We start from the raw sequence: 22,313 nt of genomic DNA, 5'->3' as shown, positions 1-22,313 counted from the left end.
AACTTCTTTTAAAAAGTTTCTGAACCATTAGCCATTTCTCCCTCCTAACTGGATAGAATATCTCCTTGGCACTTTCAATCAAAGCCTAAATTTTAAGGACAAAACTGATGATTAAACCTAAACTGATTTACTCTCTTTAAAATCCTCTCTCCATCATTTCTACAATTTCAAATTATACCCAATCTTAAAGTTCATCTTAGAGGCATGTCTACCAGAGTGATTTACATTTAATAAAATTAATTTATCAATGAATCAACTCCATAAGCTAAACAAAATATATTAATATTTCTATATTATAAATAATATACTAAATACAGCTAATTAAATACTTTAAATCATATTTACATTCAACATCGTCAGGATTGGTTCTACAATCCACCTCCCCACGCCAAATCCACCTCCCAAAAAAGTTGAGAGACAACAATGCTTACAGCTCCATTAATCCAAGAAGTATAATCACTACAAAGGAAAGCAGCAAGATTTGCAAGTTCTTCCACAGTTCCTAGCCGACCACAGGGAATTCTGTCAATCACTTCTTTTTCAAAAGCTCCAGTTGGATCAAGACGGCTAAAAGCACCCTTAGGAATTAAGAAAATAATTAGGTTGCTTTTTTTTTTTTTTAATACAACCTCTTTCCTATTTAAGAAACAAATTTGCAGTAAATGGAATGTTACTATGGCAACCTGTTCATACCTTAGTACTTGTAAGCAACAGAGAGTTTTGCCAAATTCTTCCATATTCATTTTACCCAATATTGACCTTTAAAAAACCACTAGAAAGGACAGAAGGAAAAAGGAAAACCAGATTGGAGGGACTCCATGATTCTTCTCCAAGGTATTTCTAAATGGGCTTAGGAGAATAGCATGCTTCATTTCCAGAATGTTTCTGCAGTGATTCAGCCATGTAGAGGACAGGCTCTTAGTGCTCCAGCCAGGAGTAAGGGCTGTGCCACTGAGGTGGGAGAGCCACATTCAGGACACTGGTACACAAGACACCTCCTAGCTCCATGTAATATCAAACGGCAAAAATCTCCCACAGATCTCCATCTCAACGCCAAGACCCAGCTCCACTCAACGACCGGCAAGCTACAGTGCTGGACACCCCATTCCAAACAACTAGCAAGACAGTAACAGAGCCCCATCCATTAGCACAGAGGCTGCCGAAAATCATAAGGCCACAGACACCCCAAAACACACCAACAGACGTGGACCTGCCCACCAGAAAGACAAGATCCAGCCTCATCCACCAAAACACAGGCACTAGTCCCATCCACCAGGAAGCCTACACAACCCACTGAACCAACCATAGCCACTGAGGACAGACACCAAAAACAACTGAAACTAAGAAAATTACACTGATGAAAGAAATTAAAGATGATACACATAGATGGAGAGATATACCATGTTCTTCGATTGGAAGAATCAACAATGTGAAAATGGTTCTACTACCCAAAGCAATCTACAGATTCAATGCAATCCCTATCAAACTACCAATGGTATTTTTCACAGAACTAGAACAAAAAATTTCACAATTTTCATGGAAACATGAAAGACCCCGAATAGCCAAAGCAATCTTGAGAAATAAAAACGGAGCTAGAGGAATCAGGCTCCCTGATTTCAGACTATACTACAAAGCTACAGTAATCAAGACAGCATGGTACTGGCACAAAAACAGAATGGAGCAGGATAGAAAGCCCAGAGATAAACACCATACACAAAAATAAACTCTAAATGGATGAAAGACCTAAATGTAAGGCCAGACACCATCATATTTAGAGGAAAACATGGGCAGAACACTCTATGACATAAATCACAGCAAGATCCTTTTTGACCCACCTCCTAGAGGAATGGAAATAAAAACAAAAATAAACAAATGGGACCTAATGAAACTTAAAAGCTTTTGCACAGCAAGGAAACCATAAACAAGATGAAAAGACAACCCTCAGAATGGGAGAAAATATTTGCAAATGAAGCAACTGACAAATGATTAATCTCCAAAACATACAAGCGACTTATGCAGCTCAATATCAAAAAAAGAAATAACCCAATCCAAAAAATGGGCAGAAGACCTAAATAGACATTTCTCCAAAGAAGATATGCAGATTGCCAACAAACACAAGAAAGAATGCTCAACATCATTAATCATTAGAGAAATACCAATCAAAACTACAATGAGATATCATCTCACACCAGTCAGAATGGCCATTATCAAAAAATCTACAAACAGGGCTCCCCTGGTGGTGCAGTGGTTGAGAATCTGCCTGCTAATGCAGGGGACACGGGTTTGAGCCCTGGTCTGGGAGGATCCAACATGCCGCGGAGTAACTAGGCCTGTGAGCCAGAACTACTGAGCCTGTGCATCTGGAGCCTGTGCTCCACAACAAGAGAGGCCGTTATATTGAGAGGCTCACGCTCCGCGATGAAGAGTGGCCCCCTCTTGCCACAACTAAAGAAAGCCCTCGTGCAGAAATGAAGACCCAACACAGCAAAAATAAATTAATTAATTAAGTCCTACCCCCAACATCTTAAAAAAAAAATGGGAAGCATCTTTAAACTCTCCTTAAAAAAAAAAAATCTACAAACAATAAATGCTGGAGAGAGTGTGGAGAAAAGGGAACCCTCTTGCACTGTTGGTGGGAATGTAAATTGATACAGCCACTATGGAGAACAGTATGGAGGTTCCTTAATAAACTAAAAATAGAACTACCATATGACCCAGCAATCCCACTACTGGGCATATACCCTGAGAAAACCGTAATTCGAAAAGAGTCATGTAGCAAAATGTTCATTGCAGCTCTATTTACAATAGCCAGGGCATGGAAGCAACCTAAGTGTCCATCAACTGATGAATGGATAAAGAAGATGTGGCACATATATACAATGGAATACTACTCAGCCATAAAAAGGAACGAAACTGAGTTATTAGTAGTGAGGTGGATGGACCTAGAGTTTGACATACAGAGTGAAGTAAGTCAGAAAGAGAAAAACAAATACCTCATGCTAACACATATATATGGAATCAAAAGAAAAAATGGTCTGAAGAACCTAGGGACAAGATGGGAATAAAGATGCAGACCTACTAGAGAATGGACTTGAGGATACAGGGAGGGGGACGGGTAAGCTGGGACAAAGTGAGAGAGTGGCATGGACATATATACACTACCAAACGTAAAATAGATAGCTAGTGGGAAGCAGCCGCATAGCACAGGGAGATCAGCTCAGTGCTTTGTGACAACCTAGAGGGGTGGGATAGGGAGGGTGGGAGGGAGGGAGATGCAGGAGAGAAGAGATATGGGGACATATGTATAACTGATTCACTTTGTTATAAAGCAGAAACTGACACACCATTGTAAAGCAATTATACTCTAATAAAGATATTAAAAAAAAACACTAGAAAATATAACTTTTACCTTAGTTTCTTCATATGTAAAATGAGGATGCCTGTCTTAGCTATCTCACAAAATTGTTGTCTGAGAAATGAGAAAATGCATATGAAAGTACTCTGAAATATGTACAAATTTAGTGTGGTGGAGGTAGGGCTGCTACTGTCATTTGATTTTTTAAACACAGGAAAATGATTCAAATAGGAAATATTTCAGAGGAAATTCCTTTGCTTCTCCTTACTTCTCAAAATAATAGAAAAGGAAGAAAACAAGTATGTAGGAATATTAAATTCAAGTAGATTCCAGAGAGAGAAAAACCGTTAACTAAATTTGCCAAACAATTTCTGCCTTCTGTTAATGATAAAAAGGAGCAGACCCTTACACACCACTGTATTGCAATTATACTCCAATAAAAAAAAAAAAGGAGCAGACCAAGATAAAGTATGCATGCGTGTTGATTAATAAAAATAATTGGCTTTTTCTCTACCAGTGCCTGTAAGTCTAGGTGACAACTCTCTTCAATAACACAGACATGAGACATAGCAAGCACACACAGGCTCCTTGTGAGCACTTCAGCTCTCCCTAGGCAGGTATAAAGCATCAAAGAAAAAGGGTAGACAAAGGTCCCAATCCTGGTTCTATCAGTGCTTGCTAGAGAGTTTCTATATTTCAATTTTCTTTAATCTCTTTAAAACTATATGCATGTTATTTGCATAAAACTTACACCTACACTGCTAGACTAAAAGTTGATGGCAAGCATCTGTCACAAATGTTTTTGTATCTTTCTTATTAGCACCTTTGCATACAGAAGGCACTCAGTAAGTACATGTTAAATACATAATAAAATGCAGATGATCTTTCCTAGATACTGAGGTCCTAGAAAGAAGTTTCTATGACTATATATAAGATAGTGCTTAGCACAATGCTATTCTGAATCATGTGTTTTAATATGTGCCTTTGAATTATTTTTCCACTAATTTTATTATTTTTTATTACATAAGTGCCAAACAAATAAGATATTCAGTCAAGTTTCACTCACTCAGGTAGTTGTTCTTTCCATTTTCCACCCTTCAAACTGCTAAAAAAATTAATACAACCATCTCCATGTTAATATTTAATACCCCAGAACCATCTACAAGCCAAATACTCCTTTGCATTACTTTCAGTTTATACAACAGAAACAACTTAGCAAATTTCACCTGGGCCTTCAAAGAAACATCCCAGTTGGGATTATAAATTCTTGCTTTACACGGAAACAAAAAGAAGTATGAGAGTGAAGTCATTTGGGGTAACGTGAGAGAACAGAGAACCTGTGAACCTTTCAAGCAACATCTGTAACAGCATTAGTGATAATTATGAGTTGCAATATCTGATTTCAGGTGAAATGCATGCCATCAGAAGGCTTTTTAATCAGAGAGACATGGGAATTAGATGATGTGCATAACAGTGTTTGAAAGTGAAAAGGCACAGACATGTGTCAAAGAAAATGTTGCCTATAACAAGACCAAGCTTATATGATAAATTTCTAAAGCATCTCTTAAATTTAAAATACAGTTACATTTCCATTTTATAAAAGGATGTCAAAGAACCTTTAAAATATAGTAAAAATTAAGAAATATAACACAATAACAGATCATTAAAGCAAATCAGACAAAATGCCAAAATTGATGGCATAAAAGATCCCAGAAAGATTACGACACTGAAATAGACCTTATCAAGGAGTTGTATAGCTGCTGTATTCTTGCCCACCTCCTTATTTCTTATGTTGGATAATGGCAAAACCCTCTTCCCTTCCACCAGGGCTCCAAACTAAGGTATCGCTGGAAAATCCTGCACACATGAGAATCTATCTATCTTTCACTCCTTAATCACTCAAAATGTGATCATAAGCAAACCAAAACTTACTTTGGTTTTTATAGGCCCCGGTTGAATCACGTTGAATCTCATTCCATATTTACCCCATTCAGCTGCAAGAGACCTAAAAATTAAACAACACAGATTCTAAAATATTATACTATATATTAAAAATACTAATAACCAAGACTGCATGCTTATTAAATGCCAGAGACTATAACTCCAATAGGTAGGTACTATTATTATTCCCCCTGTTACAGACAAGGAAACTGAGGCACAGAGAAGTTAAATCATTTGCTCTGGGTCATATGGTAGTGAGTCAACCTGTAGCAGTCTAGCTCTAGCGTTTGTGCCCTTAGTCACACTCTGCTGTACTATCTACCGTTTACACTTTAGTGTCCTTAAGCACCACGCTAGATGACCTACTATTCACATTTTGAACGAAGTCCAATATCAATACACATTTTTAAAAAGGGTATCATTATTTAGCACAAAGAAGGAAGAGATTCATGTCTCTCTCCCACATTTTCTGGAGTTCAGTCCTGCACTTATAAAGTTCAATGTAACTTTACTCATAGTACAGTAGATTACAATGTTTGCAACATTACAAGTGCCTTAATTGAGTAAGAGTCGGATTACATAGATTTAAAATATTAACCATATCATGTCTAACTAGGCTTTAATACAATTGTTGAACTGAGCTAAAAAGGAAGTAAGAATCTAAAAGAAACTTGCTAAATGCCCTGAAGCAAAATAGAACACTAATAGCAAACATGAAACCTTGAAGAAGCAACCTGTTTTAAAAGCCTACTTGGGACTTCCCTGGTGGTGCAGTGGTTAAGAATCTGCCTGCCAATGCAGGGGACACGGGTTCGAGCTCTGCTCCGGGAAGATCCCACATGCCGTGGAGCAACTAAGCCCATGTGCCACAACTACTGAGCCTGAGCTCTAGACCCCGAGAGCCACAACTACTGAGCCTGAGTGCCACAACTACTAAAGCCTGTGCGCCTAGTGCCCGTGCTCCGCAACAAGAGAAGCCACTGCAATGAGAAGCCCGTGCACCGCAACAAAGAGCATCCCCCACTCGCTGCAACAAGAGAAAGCCCATGCGCAGCAATGAAGACCCAATGCAGCCAAAAATAAATTTAAAAAAAAAAGCTTACTTGATAGATATGTCTAACTTTTACTACCTAAACTTATTTTAGAAATTTATATTCATATGTATATTTGTGTGCATATATACTTAATCTACTTTAAAAAAATGATTTAACGTAACTTAAGAAATACATGTAATGCAAATGAAGAAGACAAAATTATTTGAAAAGAAAGAAAACAAACAAAACAAGGATAAGGAAATATAAAGAAGCCAAGAATGAAACTTATAACTAAATGTATTGTGATATTCCATATAATTATAATAGGCAGGTGAAAAACTTGTATCTACTCCTTCCATGATGCTATGCAAAAGGTAAGTCTAACCAGTTACACAATTCACACTGCCCATAACGAAAAAAGCAAGCTAATCTCTCAGGAAAAACACAATCGTTTCTGACAAAAAAATTTAATAAAACATTTCTTCCAAGAAAATGTATAAAAGGAAAATTGTGTAGTATAGTAATGTCCTTAAGACACTGTATCCTTGCAATAGATACAAAGGGATAAGTTTTGTATAATTATAAGATATCCATTAACATAAGCTCTATGTAATTATAAGATACTCACTAAGATAAGCATTAACATTAACAATGCTTTATAAAGCATTGTGCTCCAAGTACAGTCTGTTAATCTGATTAATCCACTGGTATATTTTAGAGAAATGGGCTGCATCTCTTTCAGGCAAATCATACATTAAAAACTGCTTTTCTGAGTGATACCTTTGACAGAGTCCAAGACCATACCTACTCTGGGTATGTACTTGTAGTGCACCTACTAGATTGCTAGGGAAGTAGTAGCTGTGTGTCTTAACAGAATTACTGAGCTGAGCAGAGTTTACAGCATTCTGTGAAAAACTGGGCAAGCTATTAAGGAAACTGGCTTAGGAGGAAAAGCCATGCTATCTCTATTCATAGGTGCAACGAATAAATTTGCTCTAGTGCCAGCTCTTTTAACCTAGTTTATATTCTCAAGATCTATTGTAACATAAGGAATCCACCTCACTGGCTCACTCTGCATGTTAAGATGCTAAGTACAATATATTCAATAATGTTAACCATTATTGTTTTTCAATCAACAGGTGTTTATTGTGAGCTTACTATATGCCAATATCCTCAAACAAAGAAAGGCAGCGCTGCTTTCAGGAGATAGTCCCTCTCTCAAGAGAGGTCGCTTTAGTTGTATAAAGCACTAGATACTACTATCCTGTAAACTGTGTAATATGTGCCAAGGCTACGTAAAGGAAGAAGTATCTATGCCTTCCTGAATTACATGGAAGGCTTCCCACAGGAGGTGATAATTGAGCTGACACTTGAAGAAGGATTAGGAGTTTTTTGTGGGAGTAAGGGGGAAAGAAGAGGATGGGAGATATTAGAAGGTAGGCTGGAAAAAAGAAGACAGCCCAGGCATATGGGCCAGTGTGAGTAAAGGACAAAGGCATAAACAACATGCAGTATTCAGGGACCTACAAGACCTTATCTGGTATGATTGTGTACTATAAAATATGAAAGAGGGCTGATGGGAACACGGGCTGGGGAGGAAGGTACACATTTATTGAGCATCTGCTATGTGCAATTCACTATGCAGTAATACCAAAAAAGCGGCACAGAATCATAGTCCTTAAAAGACATGAAATTGAAACCTCTAACAAGAGTCAAAGATCTCAACAAAACAAATATTGTACAAATGTTGCCAAAATAGTCAAGTTCAAATCCCTTATTTCCAATACCATTTGACCTTAAAAAAAAAAACCCAAAATGGTAATTATCTCTATTCAAACTAAACTGCTGAGTAAAGTATGACTTCTTTGTATCTCAAACAAATGTGTTTTACTGGTTTAAATGTTAAAAAGAACCTTGAGACTACTCGAAAAAGAGAACAATTATGTAGTTCTACAAGCACTGAGCACCAGCTATGTACCCGATCTTGCTGAGCAATGAGTACACAAAGATGAATAAGATATGCTTTCTTCTCTCACAGACACACATTCTAGTGGGGAAGTCATACAGCTTTAATGATATGTTAAAAATAGTCTACAGTGCCCTTCTCTGTGCCCCTTCATTTTAGAATCTACAACACTGGATGGCATTTATTAATGTGTTAGTCTTCTCACTAGACTGGAATAAACAAAGTTTTAAGGGTGCAAAGAGTAGAGGATGGTTAATTCTCTTCTAGAGAAATGAAAGTAAATATCCCAGAGGAGGTGATACAAGCGCCCTGAAGGGAGGCAAAATATCACAGCAAATTCCAACAACAGCATAACCCAGGCATAGAGATATGAAAATGCGTGGTGTGTTTAAGAAAATATAGAGCACAGGAATGATGGTAATTAAAAGCACAGGAATAACGGTAAAAGAATGCAAGTTCAGGTGAGAATGAGGACTGTTCTATTTCCATCACTATCATATCCCTGTATCCCATGTACACAAAAGATACACAATAACTATTTATCAAATAAGTCAATGAATAAAGAAAGGCCAGGGACAAGTCTGTTTAGAATACCATATTGAGTTTTGGCTTTTATTCCAAAGAGTCATAGAAAAATGATATAAGGTTTTTAACTAGGCATTATAATAAGCAGATATACATTTGTAGAAAGATGAGTCTGGTGGGAATGTGAATAAAAAATAAAGTGAAAAGAAACTGGTAGCAGAGAAACATGTTATGGGGTTATTACAGTAAGCAAGACAAGCAATGATAAGACCTTATATTACAACTAAGACAGTAGAAAAGGCCAATGGGGAACAGACTCAAAAAGCAATCATATGCTGCTGAGAAAAGGCCAAAAGAGCTGACAAGTGGTCACTGTCTATATTAGTTCTATTAATCGTGTATAGTAGGTACAATAAAAGGATGAAGGTATGTTTAAGAGAGGTCAGAGGGGGCACTAGTAAAGATACATGGGTACACTAGTCTGAGTTCCTATAAGCCTTTTTCTCATAGTTTATAATACACAGTCATACTGGATAAGTAATTAAAATTAAATAAAATTTAGTTTCTCAGTCACAGTAGCCAGAATGCAAGGGTTCAATGGCCACATATAGCTATTGGATACTGCAGATTTACAGAACAGTTCAATCATTGCAGAAAATTCTATTGGACAGTGTTGCTATAGACAAATAGGACCTATTCATGAAATAGAATGTCTCCTGGTGAATCCAAATTAGTCTTTGTTTTATTTTTCTCTGGAAAGAGAACAGAACGCAGGAATTTAGTTACACAAGCTACCAAAGCACATTATTTATCTTCAGTGACAGAATTAACACAGCAGTACTCACTTGTTCATGGCCTCCACTCCTGCTTTGGCAGAAGCACTTGGTACTACAAAACCTGACCCAGTCTCAGCATAGATGGTTGTAATAGCAAGAAACGATGCTCCTGACATTTTAAAATGATACAGTAATTAACAATACAGCTAAATCAATTCACATCAGGAAAACATTATTTATAATAATGGGATCTAATTCAAGAGGGTATAACAAAAACTGAAGAAATTTTCAAAACTTCACTAAGCCTAAATTAATAAAAGAGTAATCTAATAAAATTGCTACATCTTTGCTAGTAATCTTGCTGCCATTCAGGATGGTCCAGTCTGTGCTTAATTAAAATTCTATACCAGGTGAGTCAATACCAAGGCTCAAATCTCAAAGGTATGGCCCTATTATACCCTGCATAATCAGCTGGACAGGATTTCCATTAACCCATTTATAAGAATAAATCAGAACCAAAACTAAATTAGCAGGGACTTCTGCCTCCAGCATCATGGATTTGTCCTCCTCCTGTAAACACAAAGAAACTGTATCAAATATATGATACCACTATTTTCAGATACTGTTTAGCAGGCAGGGAAAGATGGCAATTCCTGAGAGAAGAAAAACAAATGAAATGAGCTCTAAGATCAGATTTTGCCTAAAGGTACTGTACGTATACCACAGTATGTACTATATACTACATATATATACATACTATATATTCTATATTACATACTCTATATTATACTATATACATATGTCATATAGACTGTGGCATAAGGAGTAGGAAAGTAGCCAAATAAAGCATTATCACTGAGTTGAGGAGACAGATCAGATTTTAGAGAGACTGAGGAAGTTGCAATTTGTGAGGAGAGTTCCCCCGAAGAGAAAAGTATGTAAAGATAGAGCCCCATAAATCTGCATAGTGTATCCTTGAATCTCTGCCCAAATATCAAGCTGTACATGTTTAGGGTAAGATTCCATAAGGCCAGGCAAAGAACAATTGCCTGGGAACCATAAGCTGAACAATTCCCAGAGTACACAGAGGGCTGGGAGATAAGTGAGTCTGAGCAGCTTTGTTGAATATCCAGCGCTTTCAGTGGAAAAGTTCAGAAGGGCTGTGCATTAATAGGAGGGTTAAATTAGCCCAAAAGTAAAGTCTACTCTAGACTCACCCAAATAAAGCTTAAAAATGAACACTGAACTGATCAAGCTGGTCCACAAGTTTTTAATTCAAAGGGAAATTAAAATGCATACACATATGTGGACACCACACACACACACACACACACACACACACACCAACAACAACAACATAAAATTCATAGCATGCAACCAAAAATTACTACACATAAAAAGACACAGAAACAACCAGGAGAAAAATCAAATAACAGAAAGACTCTCATAAATGACACAGAAGATAGAATCAGCAGATGAAGACCTTTCAAATGATATTGTACACTGGACAGCTACATGTAAAAGAATAAGATTAGAACGTTTCCTCACACCATATACAAAAATAAACTCAAAATGAATTAAAGATCTAAAAAGATCTAAAACCATAAAATTCCTAGGAGAGAATATAGGCAGAACACACTTTGACATAAACCACAGCAATATTTTTTTGGATGTGTCTCCTAAGACAAAAGAATAAAAGCAAAAATTAACAAATGGGAACTAATTAAACTTAAAAGCTTTCATACAATGAAGAAAACCATGGATGAAATGTAAAAACCTACTGAATGGGAGAAAATACTGGCAAATAAGATGGCCAATAAGGGGTTAATATCCAAAATATGTAAACAGCTCACACAACTCAATATCAAAAAAAAACCAGCCCAATTAAAAAATGGGCAAAGACATATTTCCAAAGAAGATATACAGATGGCCAGCAGACACACGAAAAAATGCTCAACAATGCTAATCATCAGAGACATGTAAATCAAAACCACAATGAGATATCACCTCACACATGTCAGAATGGCTATCACCAAAACGTTTACAAATAATAAATGTTGGTGAGGATGTGCAAAAAAGGGAACCCTAGTACACTGTTGATGGGATTGTAAATTGAGGCAGCCACTATGGAAAACAGTATGGAGAGTCCTCAAAAAACTAAAAATAGAACGACCATATGATCCAGCAATTCCATTGCTGGGTATGTGTCTGAAGAAAAAGAATATATTCAAAAAGATACATGCACCACAATGTTCATAGCAGCATTACTTACAACTGCCAAGATATGGAAGCAATCTAAGCGCCCATCAACAGATGAATGGATAAAGAAAATGTGGTATATATACACACAATGGAATATTACTCAGCCATAAAAAAGAATGAAATGTTGACAGCTGCAACACGTGCATGGACCTAAAGAGTATTATGCTTAAGGAAATAAGTCAAAGAAAAACATATGCTGTGTTATCACTTATACGTGGAATCTAAAAAATAAAATAAATGAATGTATATAACAAAACAGAAACAGACTCACGGATATAGAGAACAAACTAGTGGTTACCACTGAGGAGAGGAAAGGGGAAAGGGGTGAGATAGGGGTATCAGACTAAGAGACACAAACTATGTATAAAATAAGCAACAAGGATATATTGTACAGCACAGGAAAATACAGCCAGTAATCAACACTGCCTGGGACATAGTGGGTTCTCAGTAAATTGACTGTATGAAAGTTTAAAATAATAATCTTTAGCTCCTGAAAAATCAGTGATTTTCTACTTCCTACTTAGCCACAACACTGAAAATACTGTAAGTTAATATTAGCAAATGAATCAAACTATATATATATAATATATATATATATATATGAAACAGTAGATACTTTAAGAAATTTAAGACTACAAGTTTTAAGGACTAAAAGGAAAATAATTTAAAGAATATTCAGATAAGTTTTTTTTCTCCTTGACATATTTTGTTTCTCTTTCCCTCCACACACTCCAGAGTAGAAACAAAACTTAGCACAACCCGGAAAACATTGGGAGTGGAAGAGGGGACAGGAGTACCATTTTAAGGACATGAGAAATAAGAATAGTTATGTTAGGCATTATGGTAACTTTTTCTAATATATCAAGCGCAGTCTCTCAGATCTCTGAAAATTACTTTGTTTCCAAATTCACCCTGTTAAAGAAGAGGATGTAGAACTTTAGTGTACACCATTACAGTACACTGACAACAGATGCTAACTGCATCATCTTACAACAAAATTATAAAAACTAATTTTAAAAATGACAATTACTTATGTACTGCCAATGTTCCAATAGAATGTGCTCTATCTTCCCATTCAGATTTAACAGCAATTTTTCTTGAGGTGTGGGAAAGGAGGAGTTAAGTCATTATTATGTAATTGAGATACTGGAAATGAAAGTTATCATCCTCTTCTCTTTCTCTCTAGATTTTATTTAAGATGTGGGCAGCCCACTGCTTAGAATGAGATACTGCTGCTTTTAATTACCCCTGAGTGTAAAAAAGAGGCAAACATTTGAAATTGCACTGTTCCAATAGGATGAATGCTGCATAAACAATTAACAGCTGGATTTCAAAAAATGAACAGTGGTGCTAATAGCTCAAAGTAAAGGATTCCCAGGGTCAGTCACAGATATATTTTTTTCTTTTCATAGGAAGGCTAATCATTTAAATTAGAATTACCTATGGAAGAGGCTTGTAAATGGCAAGTTTCTAACATCCCAGTGCTGACAACAAAAATAGAACCTATGTTAGTGAAGTTAAGAAAACAGAGAAAGGGAGCAATAAATAAAATAAATATTATGCTTGCCCATCCTTAACTATTTCAAAATGGAAAAAAATAGTAACAAAGAAACACTAAAAATCACACTATTAAAAAGGATAAAATGTGTAAGATTACGTGCCAGTTTCAAAAAAAGACTCAAAAGCTCTAAAATCTGGTTTAAATACAAATTTTGAAAATTAAAATAAAAAATTTTAGTTCCAATGTCCAGTAGAGATGGAATACTGCAGTTTAAAGACACCTGACTCAAACATTAATTCTACTATTTACTAGCTCTATAACTGTGTGACCTTGGGCAAATCACTTCCCTGTTCCGGGCCCCAGATTTATCACTGTAAAGTAGGAAAATAGAGAGTTTCCAGCAAATGTCATTACATTCTACAGATTACTCACTAATTAATCATTGCTATCGATTCTACCTATTACTCTTTTACCCTCATGCAAAAAGTCCCATTTGAAAATGATAATATCCAGCTCTTTAACCACCGTTTGTAACTTCAATTGATGTTAACTTTGACTTCCCAACCTACTCTGCCATTTTAATTAAAATTTGACTCCTGGACTTAAACCTACAAAAATATCTGTAACCACATCTCAAAGCCAACTTCTCTCAACAATCTGGAAGATTTCAACATTCAGGTGGACAAGATCATAAATCTTACAGTTCCATGACCTTCGGTGCTACCCCAATTTAGCCACAACCTGAACTTTGTCATCATTCCAAAATACTGAATGCAATGTGTTACTCTCTGTATTCTGTCCTTCCAGATCTTTCACATCCTCATACTACATGTGCTCTTTGAGACCTCATTATAAATTCTGGGTGCTTTATCTCCCATATTCTTTAGGCTTATAGTTCCCTCCTAGTCTAACTTTTCTATTTACAGCCTAGACTATTACATGAAATCAGGCACTCAATTCCTAGCCACACATTCTCTCAAACATCCACCTTGCAGTTCTCAATACCAGAACGGCCTTCTCCACTCTTATAAGGAGGGAGTTCTAAAACTGTTCCAAGCTGTAGGTAAATGCCATTGGAAAGATGCATCTACAATTTCACCAGGGCCCTCAACATCATTTATCAACTCTTTCAGTATCCAGAGTAGGCTCCTCCACCTATGTTTCTGATTCACATCTCCTGAGACTACAACATTCCTTCATTGGTTCTCTCTTCTTTCTTTCTCAACACTTCTCATTGGGCCCTCCCCTCAGTCATTAATCATGCTTCAGTCTCCACTCTGAATATATCTCTTGTTAAGATCCTTCAGTTTATCTTTATCCAATTCCAGAGGGTAAAGTCCACACCCCTTAGCCTCATCTTTGCCTCTCCAGGCATTACATACTACACGTAAGTAAGCCTGAACTCCTTGTACTTTCTAAGAACACAGGTGAGCTATTGCTTGCAGCTTTAACTCTCCTACTGTTATTGCCAGCAATTAATCTTCCTGACAATCATAACATGAAGAGAAAACTCTTCACTTCTCTTTTTGATGAAGGCACAGAGGACACTAACTCTTAGCCACTTTTTGATAAGAAACTCAATTGAATTTAAATCTAAAAGTCATCAACACTCTAAAAGTTACTCACAGGATGATCATATAACTTAAAAACAAACAGCATAACTCTTTTTAAAAGAATATTATCTACTAAATGAAGACATCTCATTTGAACATTTAACATAAATACATCCTTCATGTAGGTTGAGACTTAAAAGTTTAATTACAGTAAGTCGTATCAGATCTCCGGTTTTTCTAGTCTATTTTAACTATGGGACATAGGAACATAGCCTCACATTCAGATACTTTATGGTCCCCTTGTAAAACAGGTGGTAAAAATACACTTATCTTGGAGGAATCTAACATTTTCTTTAATAGCTAATACTTACTGAGCAGTAGTCTGAGCCAGGCACTATTCTTAACACTTTACAGGCACTAGCTCACTTAATCATCACAGCAATCCTAGGAGGAAGGTTCTATCTTTATCCTCCTATTTACAAAAGAGACTGAGGCACAGAGGTAGTTTTCCCAAGTTCACACTACTAATAAGTGGTATCATCAGGACTAGAACCAGGCAGTTTGATCCAGAGCCTACACTCATAAAATTTCCTCTCGAAGAAATTTTCAGTTATATAGTTAAAAAGAAAAAAAAAGATTCCTTTCCAAAATTTCCAAATCACCTTACCTTTACATTATCTTCACAAAACATCAAAGTAAGGTACACAGTTGCTATAAGAAAATTTAATAAATGAGGTAGAAATGTTGTATCAAATTAGTAACTCTGGCAAAAAGTGATTTTAAAAGGATATTAACACTGCCTTAATAAATGCCAACTCATTACTAAGAAAGTGTTTTTAAACATTCTTAAAATGCACCCACTGTTCTAAGGAAGGCCTAGTCGCAATACACAGAAATGTAGCCATATGGTCCTTCTATACTTTAAAATCTAAACAGCATACAACTTGCACTCACACTGACAAATAAGAAAAGCCTCATCCTATGCCTCTTCCTTCTTCTGAAACAAGGTGCATTTGCCTCCTTATCAGTTGATTTTTGTCAAATGGCTCATCATCTTCTTTTCCCCTAATAGTAAAGCTGAAGGACATAATTGAAAGTAGTGTTAAACATGCCCTCAATTCACCTTTTTTTTGTGAGTCTCAAAAATGTTTCATTCCATAAACAAAGCGTCACCTTTGTGCTTAGTGATGAGTTAGGAACTGGTGGGGAGAAGAATGGAGTAAGGGTGGAAAGGGTTTTCAGGTGGGGCAGAAGTATTGTATACTGATGGGTAATAGCATTTCCAGTTTTGATGGATGAGAAAAGGAGACTTGCAACATGGAACAAGAACAATGTGCAGCATGTTTTTAAATGCTGAAGTGTGTATTAGAGCTTTTGAATAGGACATGATTCATTAAGGTGTGGAACTAAAGCTGGGCATGACAATTCTATATGGCTTAAGGGAAAATGATTCTGTCAGAGTCTATGTAAAAGAGCAGTCAAACAAAGGGTGATTACAGAAGGATGTGAGATTGGACAGGCTGAGGTTCACTGAATGATGAGGGAAAAGTAACTGGCTGAGTTCAATATCAATGGATTGAAAATAAGAATGCTTTAAAATTTATCTCTGTGTTTACAGTTCACACATTATGTGTCTAGAACAGCAAGATGGTTAAAAACTTTGTGTTTTCTGATAATTTGTTTTAACTCAATTGCAAGAATGGCATAAAGTATTTTACTTAGTTCAAAGCCTTCAACTGATTCTTCATAACTATTGATTAAAAGGATCTTTCCTTTTTTAGTTTCTTCGGTTGGTTCATTATTTGCATTTACTCTTCTCTTCCTCTAGCACAAGGCTGCTGGTAAGATATTCTCAGGCTGCTGGTAAGATCATCTCAGGCATACTTCCAATGACACTGATCCTATCCATGATTTCCTTTACAGACACTTCTTAACTACTTTCTATTTCCCCTTCATTGTTCATGATTAATCTGACTAGACAATAACCGTTCACTTCTTGCCTTTCCCTGACACAGTCCATATGATTCAAGCTTCCTTGGGCTGCTTCTGACTATTCCATAATCTTAGATTCCCTGAATATCTGAAAATTAATTCTACCTAATTATTTAAATTATCTAAGCTACCATATGTTCATTCACATACATGAAGAAGCACATGAATATTTTTGAAGCAATTTATGTTTTTCACAAAACTTTTGTATCTAATACCTTGTTTGCTTACTAAATATTGGAGTAGTAGTTGATTATCCAATCTTTTTTACAGATGAGAAAGCTGAGTAGTGGTCAAAATATCAAGACTCCCCATCTAAGTATCAGGTATAAACTAGGTGACAATGACTTCAATTAAACTACTGCTCCTTTTTTCCTACTGGACCACTTCTTTGGGGTTTTTTTTAATGAATTTATTTATTTTATTTATTTATTTTTGGCTGTGTTGGGTCTTCGTTGCAGTGAGTGGGCTTCTCATTGTGGTGGCTTCTCTTGTTGCAGAGCACAGGCTCTAGGCATGTGGGCTTCAGTAGTTGTGTCATGTGGGCTCAGTAGTTGTGGCCCCATGGCTCTAGAGCACAGGCTCAGTAATTGTGGCACACGGGCTTAGTTGCTCCGCGGCATGTGGGATCTTCCTGGACCAGGGATCGAACCCGTGTCTCCTGCATTGGCAGGCGGATTCTCAACCACTGCGCCCCCAGGGAAGCCCTGGACTACTTCTGACAATAAAAAAAAAAATTGTCAATCATCAGTTTTAACAGTGATAATTAACACTTCTTAGTTATTTAATAAACCATATTTTCTCATCTGTAAAAGTGAGAATTAAAAACATCTAGCAATATATTAAAAAAGACTAACTCTGCACCTCAGTTTCTACCCATAACTATAAACAGCACTTACCTTCCAGAGTCATTACAAGTATTAAATAAGTTCATAAATATTTAACACTTAGAACAAAAGCTGATATAGAATAAGCACTTGATAAATGTTAGGTGTTTTAAAAAAGTAAGAGGAAAGGAAGGAAGGAAGGAGGGGAGAGGGAGGAAAGGAGAAGAAGTAAGGGAGACAAGATGGAAGAAAATTTAGTTAAAATTAGAGCATTTACTTATAAATAATACTGTTCAGTATTCTAACATCTACTGCATCTTATATCTGTATTTAATAATTATGCAAGTTGCAGTAATCACTACAGATTTCTCATATGTGGTCTTATGTGGAAGAAATTCTAGCTTCCTGGTATAAAGTAATCTATGTGACTCAATGATCAAAGATAGTCCAAAATCAGGTAAAGTATCTGGGTAGGCTGTCACATATTTTGTCAATTAATACACTCACACAGACAAAAAAAGTAAAATTTAAGAAAAATTGTTCTCTTTAAATAGAATCCAAACAAATATATTTTTTTAAAAAAACAGTAGTGGATATGTGGTCAATATTCTTACTCAAATGTTAAGTAATTTAAGATTCTGAAAAACAACCAAGTATGAAGAGTATCATACTATGTTGAACACTTATCTAATATGTCTTTCACAGTGGCACAAGAGGCATTGGTTGAATTTAGCTTAAATATAATATCAATTTCAAAAGATAGGGCTGTAAACAACATATCATCTATTGGCAAAGTAGAGCTGAGGACTGACAGAGTAGTAAGTAAGGCCTTACGAAAACAAATCTGGGAGAACTTCAAGACGGTGGAGGAGTAAGAAGTGGAGATCCTCTTCCTCCCCACAAGTACATCAGAAATACATCAACATGTGGAACAACTCCTACAAAACACCTACTGAATGCTGGCAGAAGACCTCAGACTTCCCAAAAGGCAAAAACTCCCCATGTACCTATTTTTTTTTTCTTTCTTTCTTTTTTTCTCCCATTTCTTCTGAGCCATGTGGCTGACACAGTGTTGGTGCTCCGAGTGGGTGACTGGCCTGTGCCTCTGAGGTAGGAGAGCCAAGTTCAGGACACTGGTCCAACAGACACCTCCCAGCTCCATGTAATATCAAAAGGCAAAAGCTCTCCCAGAGATCTCCATCTCAACACTAAGACCCAGCTCCACTCAACAACCAGCAAGCTCCAGTGCTGGACTCCCTATGCCAGAAAACTAGCAAGACAGGAACACAACCCCATCCATTAGCAGAGAGGCTGCCTAAAATCCTAATAAGGTCACAGACACCCCAAAACACACTACCAGACACAGTCCTGCCCATCAGAAGGACAAGATCCAGCTTCATCCACCAGAACACAGGCACCAGTGTCCCCTCCACCAGGAAGCCTACATAATCCACTGAACCAACCTCACCCACTGGGGGCAGACACCAAAAACAACGGGAACTATGAACCTGCAGCCTGTGAAAAGGAGACCCCAAGCACAGTAAGTTAAACAAAATGAGAAGACAGAGAAACACACAGCAGATGAAGAAGTAAGGTAAAAACCCACCAGACCTAACAAATAAAGAGGAAATAGGCAGTCTACCTGAAAACAAATTCAGAATAATGATAGTAAAGATGATCTAAAATCTTGGAAATAGAATGGAGAAAATACAAGAAACGTTTAACAAGGACCTAGAAGAACTAAAGAGCAAATAAACAAGGATGAACAACACAATAAATGAAAATTAAAATTCTCTAGAAGAATCAATAGCAGCATAACTGAGGTAGAAGAACGGATAAGTGACCTGGAAGATAAAATAGTGGAACTAACTCCTGCAGAGCAGAATAAAGAAAAAAGAATGAAAAGAATTGAGGACAGTCATAGAGATTTCTGGGAAAACAAAAAACCTATGAACATTTGAATTATAGGGGTCCCAGATGAAGAAGAGAAAAAGAAAGGGACTGAGAAAATATTTTAAGAGATTATAGATGAAAACTTCCCTAAAATAGGAAAGGAAATAAACAAGTCCAGGAAGCACAGAGAGTCCCATACAGGATAAATCTAAGGAGAAACACGCCAAGACACATATTAATCAAACTATCAAAAATTAAATAAAAAGAAAAAATATTAAAAGCAGCCAGGGAACAACAACAAATAACATACAAGGGAATCCCCATAAGGGTTACAGCTGATCTTTCAGCAGAAACTCTGCAAGACAGAGGGACTGGCAGGACATATTTAAAGTGATGAAAGAGAAAAACCTGCAACCAAGATTACTCTACCTAGCAAGGTTCTCATTTAGATTCGGAATGAGAAATTAAAACTTTTACAGATAAGCAAAAGCTAAGAGAATTCAGCACCACCAAACCAGCTTTATAACAAATGTTAAAGGAAGTTCTCTAGGCAGGAAACACAAGAGAAGGAAAAGACCTACAATAACAAACCCAAAACAATTCATCAAATGTTAATAGGAACATGCATATCGATAACTACCTTAAATATAAATGGATTAAATGCTCCAACCAAAAGACATAGACTGGCTGAATGGATACAAAAACAAGACCTGCATATATGTTGTCTACAGGAGACCCACTTCAGACCTAGGGACACATACAGACTGAAAGTGCGGGGATAGAAAAAGATATTCCATGCAAATGGAAATCAAAAGAAAGCTGAGGAGCAATTCTCACATCAGACAAAACAGACATTAAAATAAAGACTATTACAAGAGACAAAGAAGGACATTACATAATGATCAAGAGATCAATCCAAGAGAAGATATAACAATTGTAAATATTTATGCACCCAACATATGATGCATAATGCAAATGCTAACAGCCATAAAAGGGGAAATCGACAAAAACAGAAACATAGCAGGGGACTTTAACACCCCACTTTCACCAATGGACAGATCAGCCAAAATGAAAATAAGGAGACACAAGCTTTAAATGATACATTAAACAAGATGGACTTAATCGACACTTATAGGACTTAATTGATTTATTATAGGACATTCCGTCCAAAAACAACAGAATACACACTCTTCTCAAGTGCTTATGGAACATTCTCCAGGATAGACAATATCTTGGGTCACAAATCAAGCCTTGATAAATTAAAGAAAATTGAAATTGTATCAGGTATCTTTTCCAACCACAACGCAGTAAGTCTATATATCAATTAAGGGAAATAAACTGTAAAAAATACAAACACATGGAGGCAAAACAATACACTACTTAATAACCAAGACATCACTGAAGAAATCAAAGGGGAAATCAAAAAATACCTAGAAACAAATGACAATGAAAACGTGACCCAAAACCTATGGGATGTAGCAAAAGCAGTTCTAAGAGGGAACTTTATAGCAGTACAATCCTACCTCAAGAAACAAGAGAAATCTAAAATAAACAACCTAACCTTGCACCTAAAGCAATTAGAGAAAGTAAAACAAAAAAAACCAAATTAGAAGGAAATAAATCATACAGATCAGACCAGAAATAAATGAAAAAGAAACAAAGGAAACAATAGCAAAGATCAATAAAACTAAAAGATGGTTCTTTGAGAAGATAAACAAAATTGATAAACCATTAGCCAGACTCATCAAGAAAAAAAAAGACTCAAATCAATAGAAATAGAAATGAAAAAGGAGAGGTAACAACTGACACCTCAGAAATACAAAGGATCGGGCTCCCCTGGTGGCACAGTGGTTGAGAGTCCACCTGCCAATGCAGGTGACACGGGTTTGTGCCCTGGTCCGGGAAGATCCCACATGCCGCGAAGCGGCTGGGCCCATGAGCCATGGCTATTGAGCCTGCGCGTCCGTAGCCTGTGCTCCGCAACGGGAGAGGCCACAACAGTGAGAGGCCCACATACCGCAAAAAAAAAAAAAAAAAAAAAAGAAAGAAAGAAATACAAAGGATCATGAGACATTAGTTCAAGCAAGTATATGCCAATAAAATGGACAACCTGGAACAAATGGACAAATTCTTAGAAATGCACAACCTTCCGAGACTGACCCAGGAAGAAATAGAAAATATAAACAGACCAATCATAAGCACTGAAATTGAGACTGTGATTAAAAATCTTCCAACAAACAAAAGCCCAGGACCAGATGGCTTCCCAGGCAAATTCTATCAAACATTTAGAGAAGAGCTAACACCTATCCTTCTCAAACCCTTCCAATACATAGCTGAGGGAGGAACACTCTCAAACTCATTCCACGAGGCCACTATCACCCTGATACCAAAACCAGACAAAAGATGTCACAAGGAAAGGAAACTACGGGCCAATATCACTGATGAACATAGATGCAAAAATCCTCAACAAAATACTAGCAAACAGAATCCAACAACACATTAAAAGGATCATACACCATGATCAAGTGGGGGTATATCCCAGGAATTTAAGGATTCTTCCATAAACGTAAATCAATCAATGTGATACACCATATTAACAAATTGAAGGAGAAAAACCCTATGATCATCTCAATAGATGCAGAAAAAGGTTTCAACAGAATTCAACACCCATTTATGATAAAAACCCTCCAG

General features: G+C 36.6%; 1 protein-coding gene across 1 annotated transcript in view; it reads right to left on the bottom strand.

Annotated features, from left to right (window-relative positions):
• Positions 1–22,313, bottom strand: part of DECR1 (2,4-dienoyl-CoA reductase 1) — a 56,866-nt gene that overhangs the window by 255 nt on the left and 34,298 nt on the right. The window contains exons 6-8 of the mRNA XM_065895529.1: positions 9,667–9,766; positions 5,288–5,360; positions 432–578 (exon numbers count right to left, since the gene is read on the bottom strand). Coding sequence (XP_065751601.1) covers positions 432–578; positions 5,288–5,360; positions 9,667–9,766 — 320 coding nt within the window. The remainder of the gene's footprint in view (positions 1–431; positions 579–5,287; positions 5,361–9,666; positions 9,767–22,313) is intronic.

The sequence above is a fragment of the Phocoena phocoena genome, chromosome 17 (assembly GCF_963924675.1).
Source record: "Phocoena phocoena chromosome 17, mPhoPho1.1, whole genome shotgun sequence".
NCBI lineage: Eukaryota > Metazoa > Chordata > Mammalia > Artiodactyla > Phocoenidae > Phocoena > Phocoena phocoena.
Note: the sequence above shows the minus strand (reverse complement) of the source record. Positions and strands in the feature narration are given on the sequence as shown.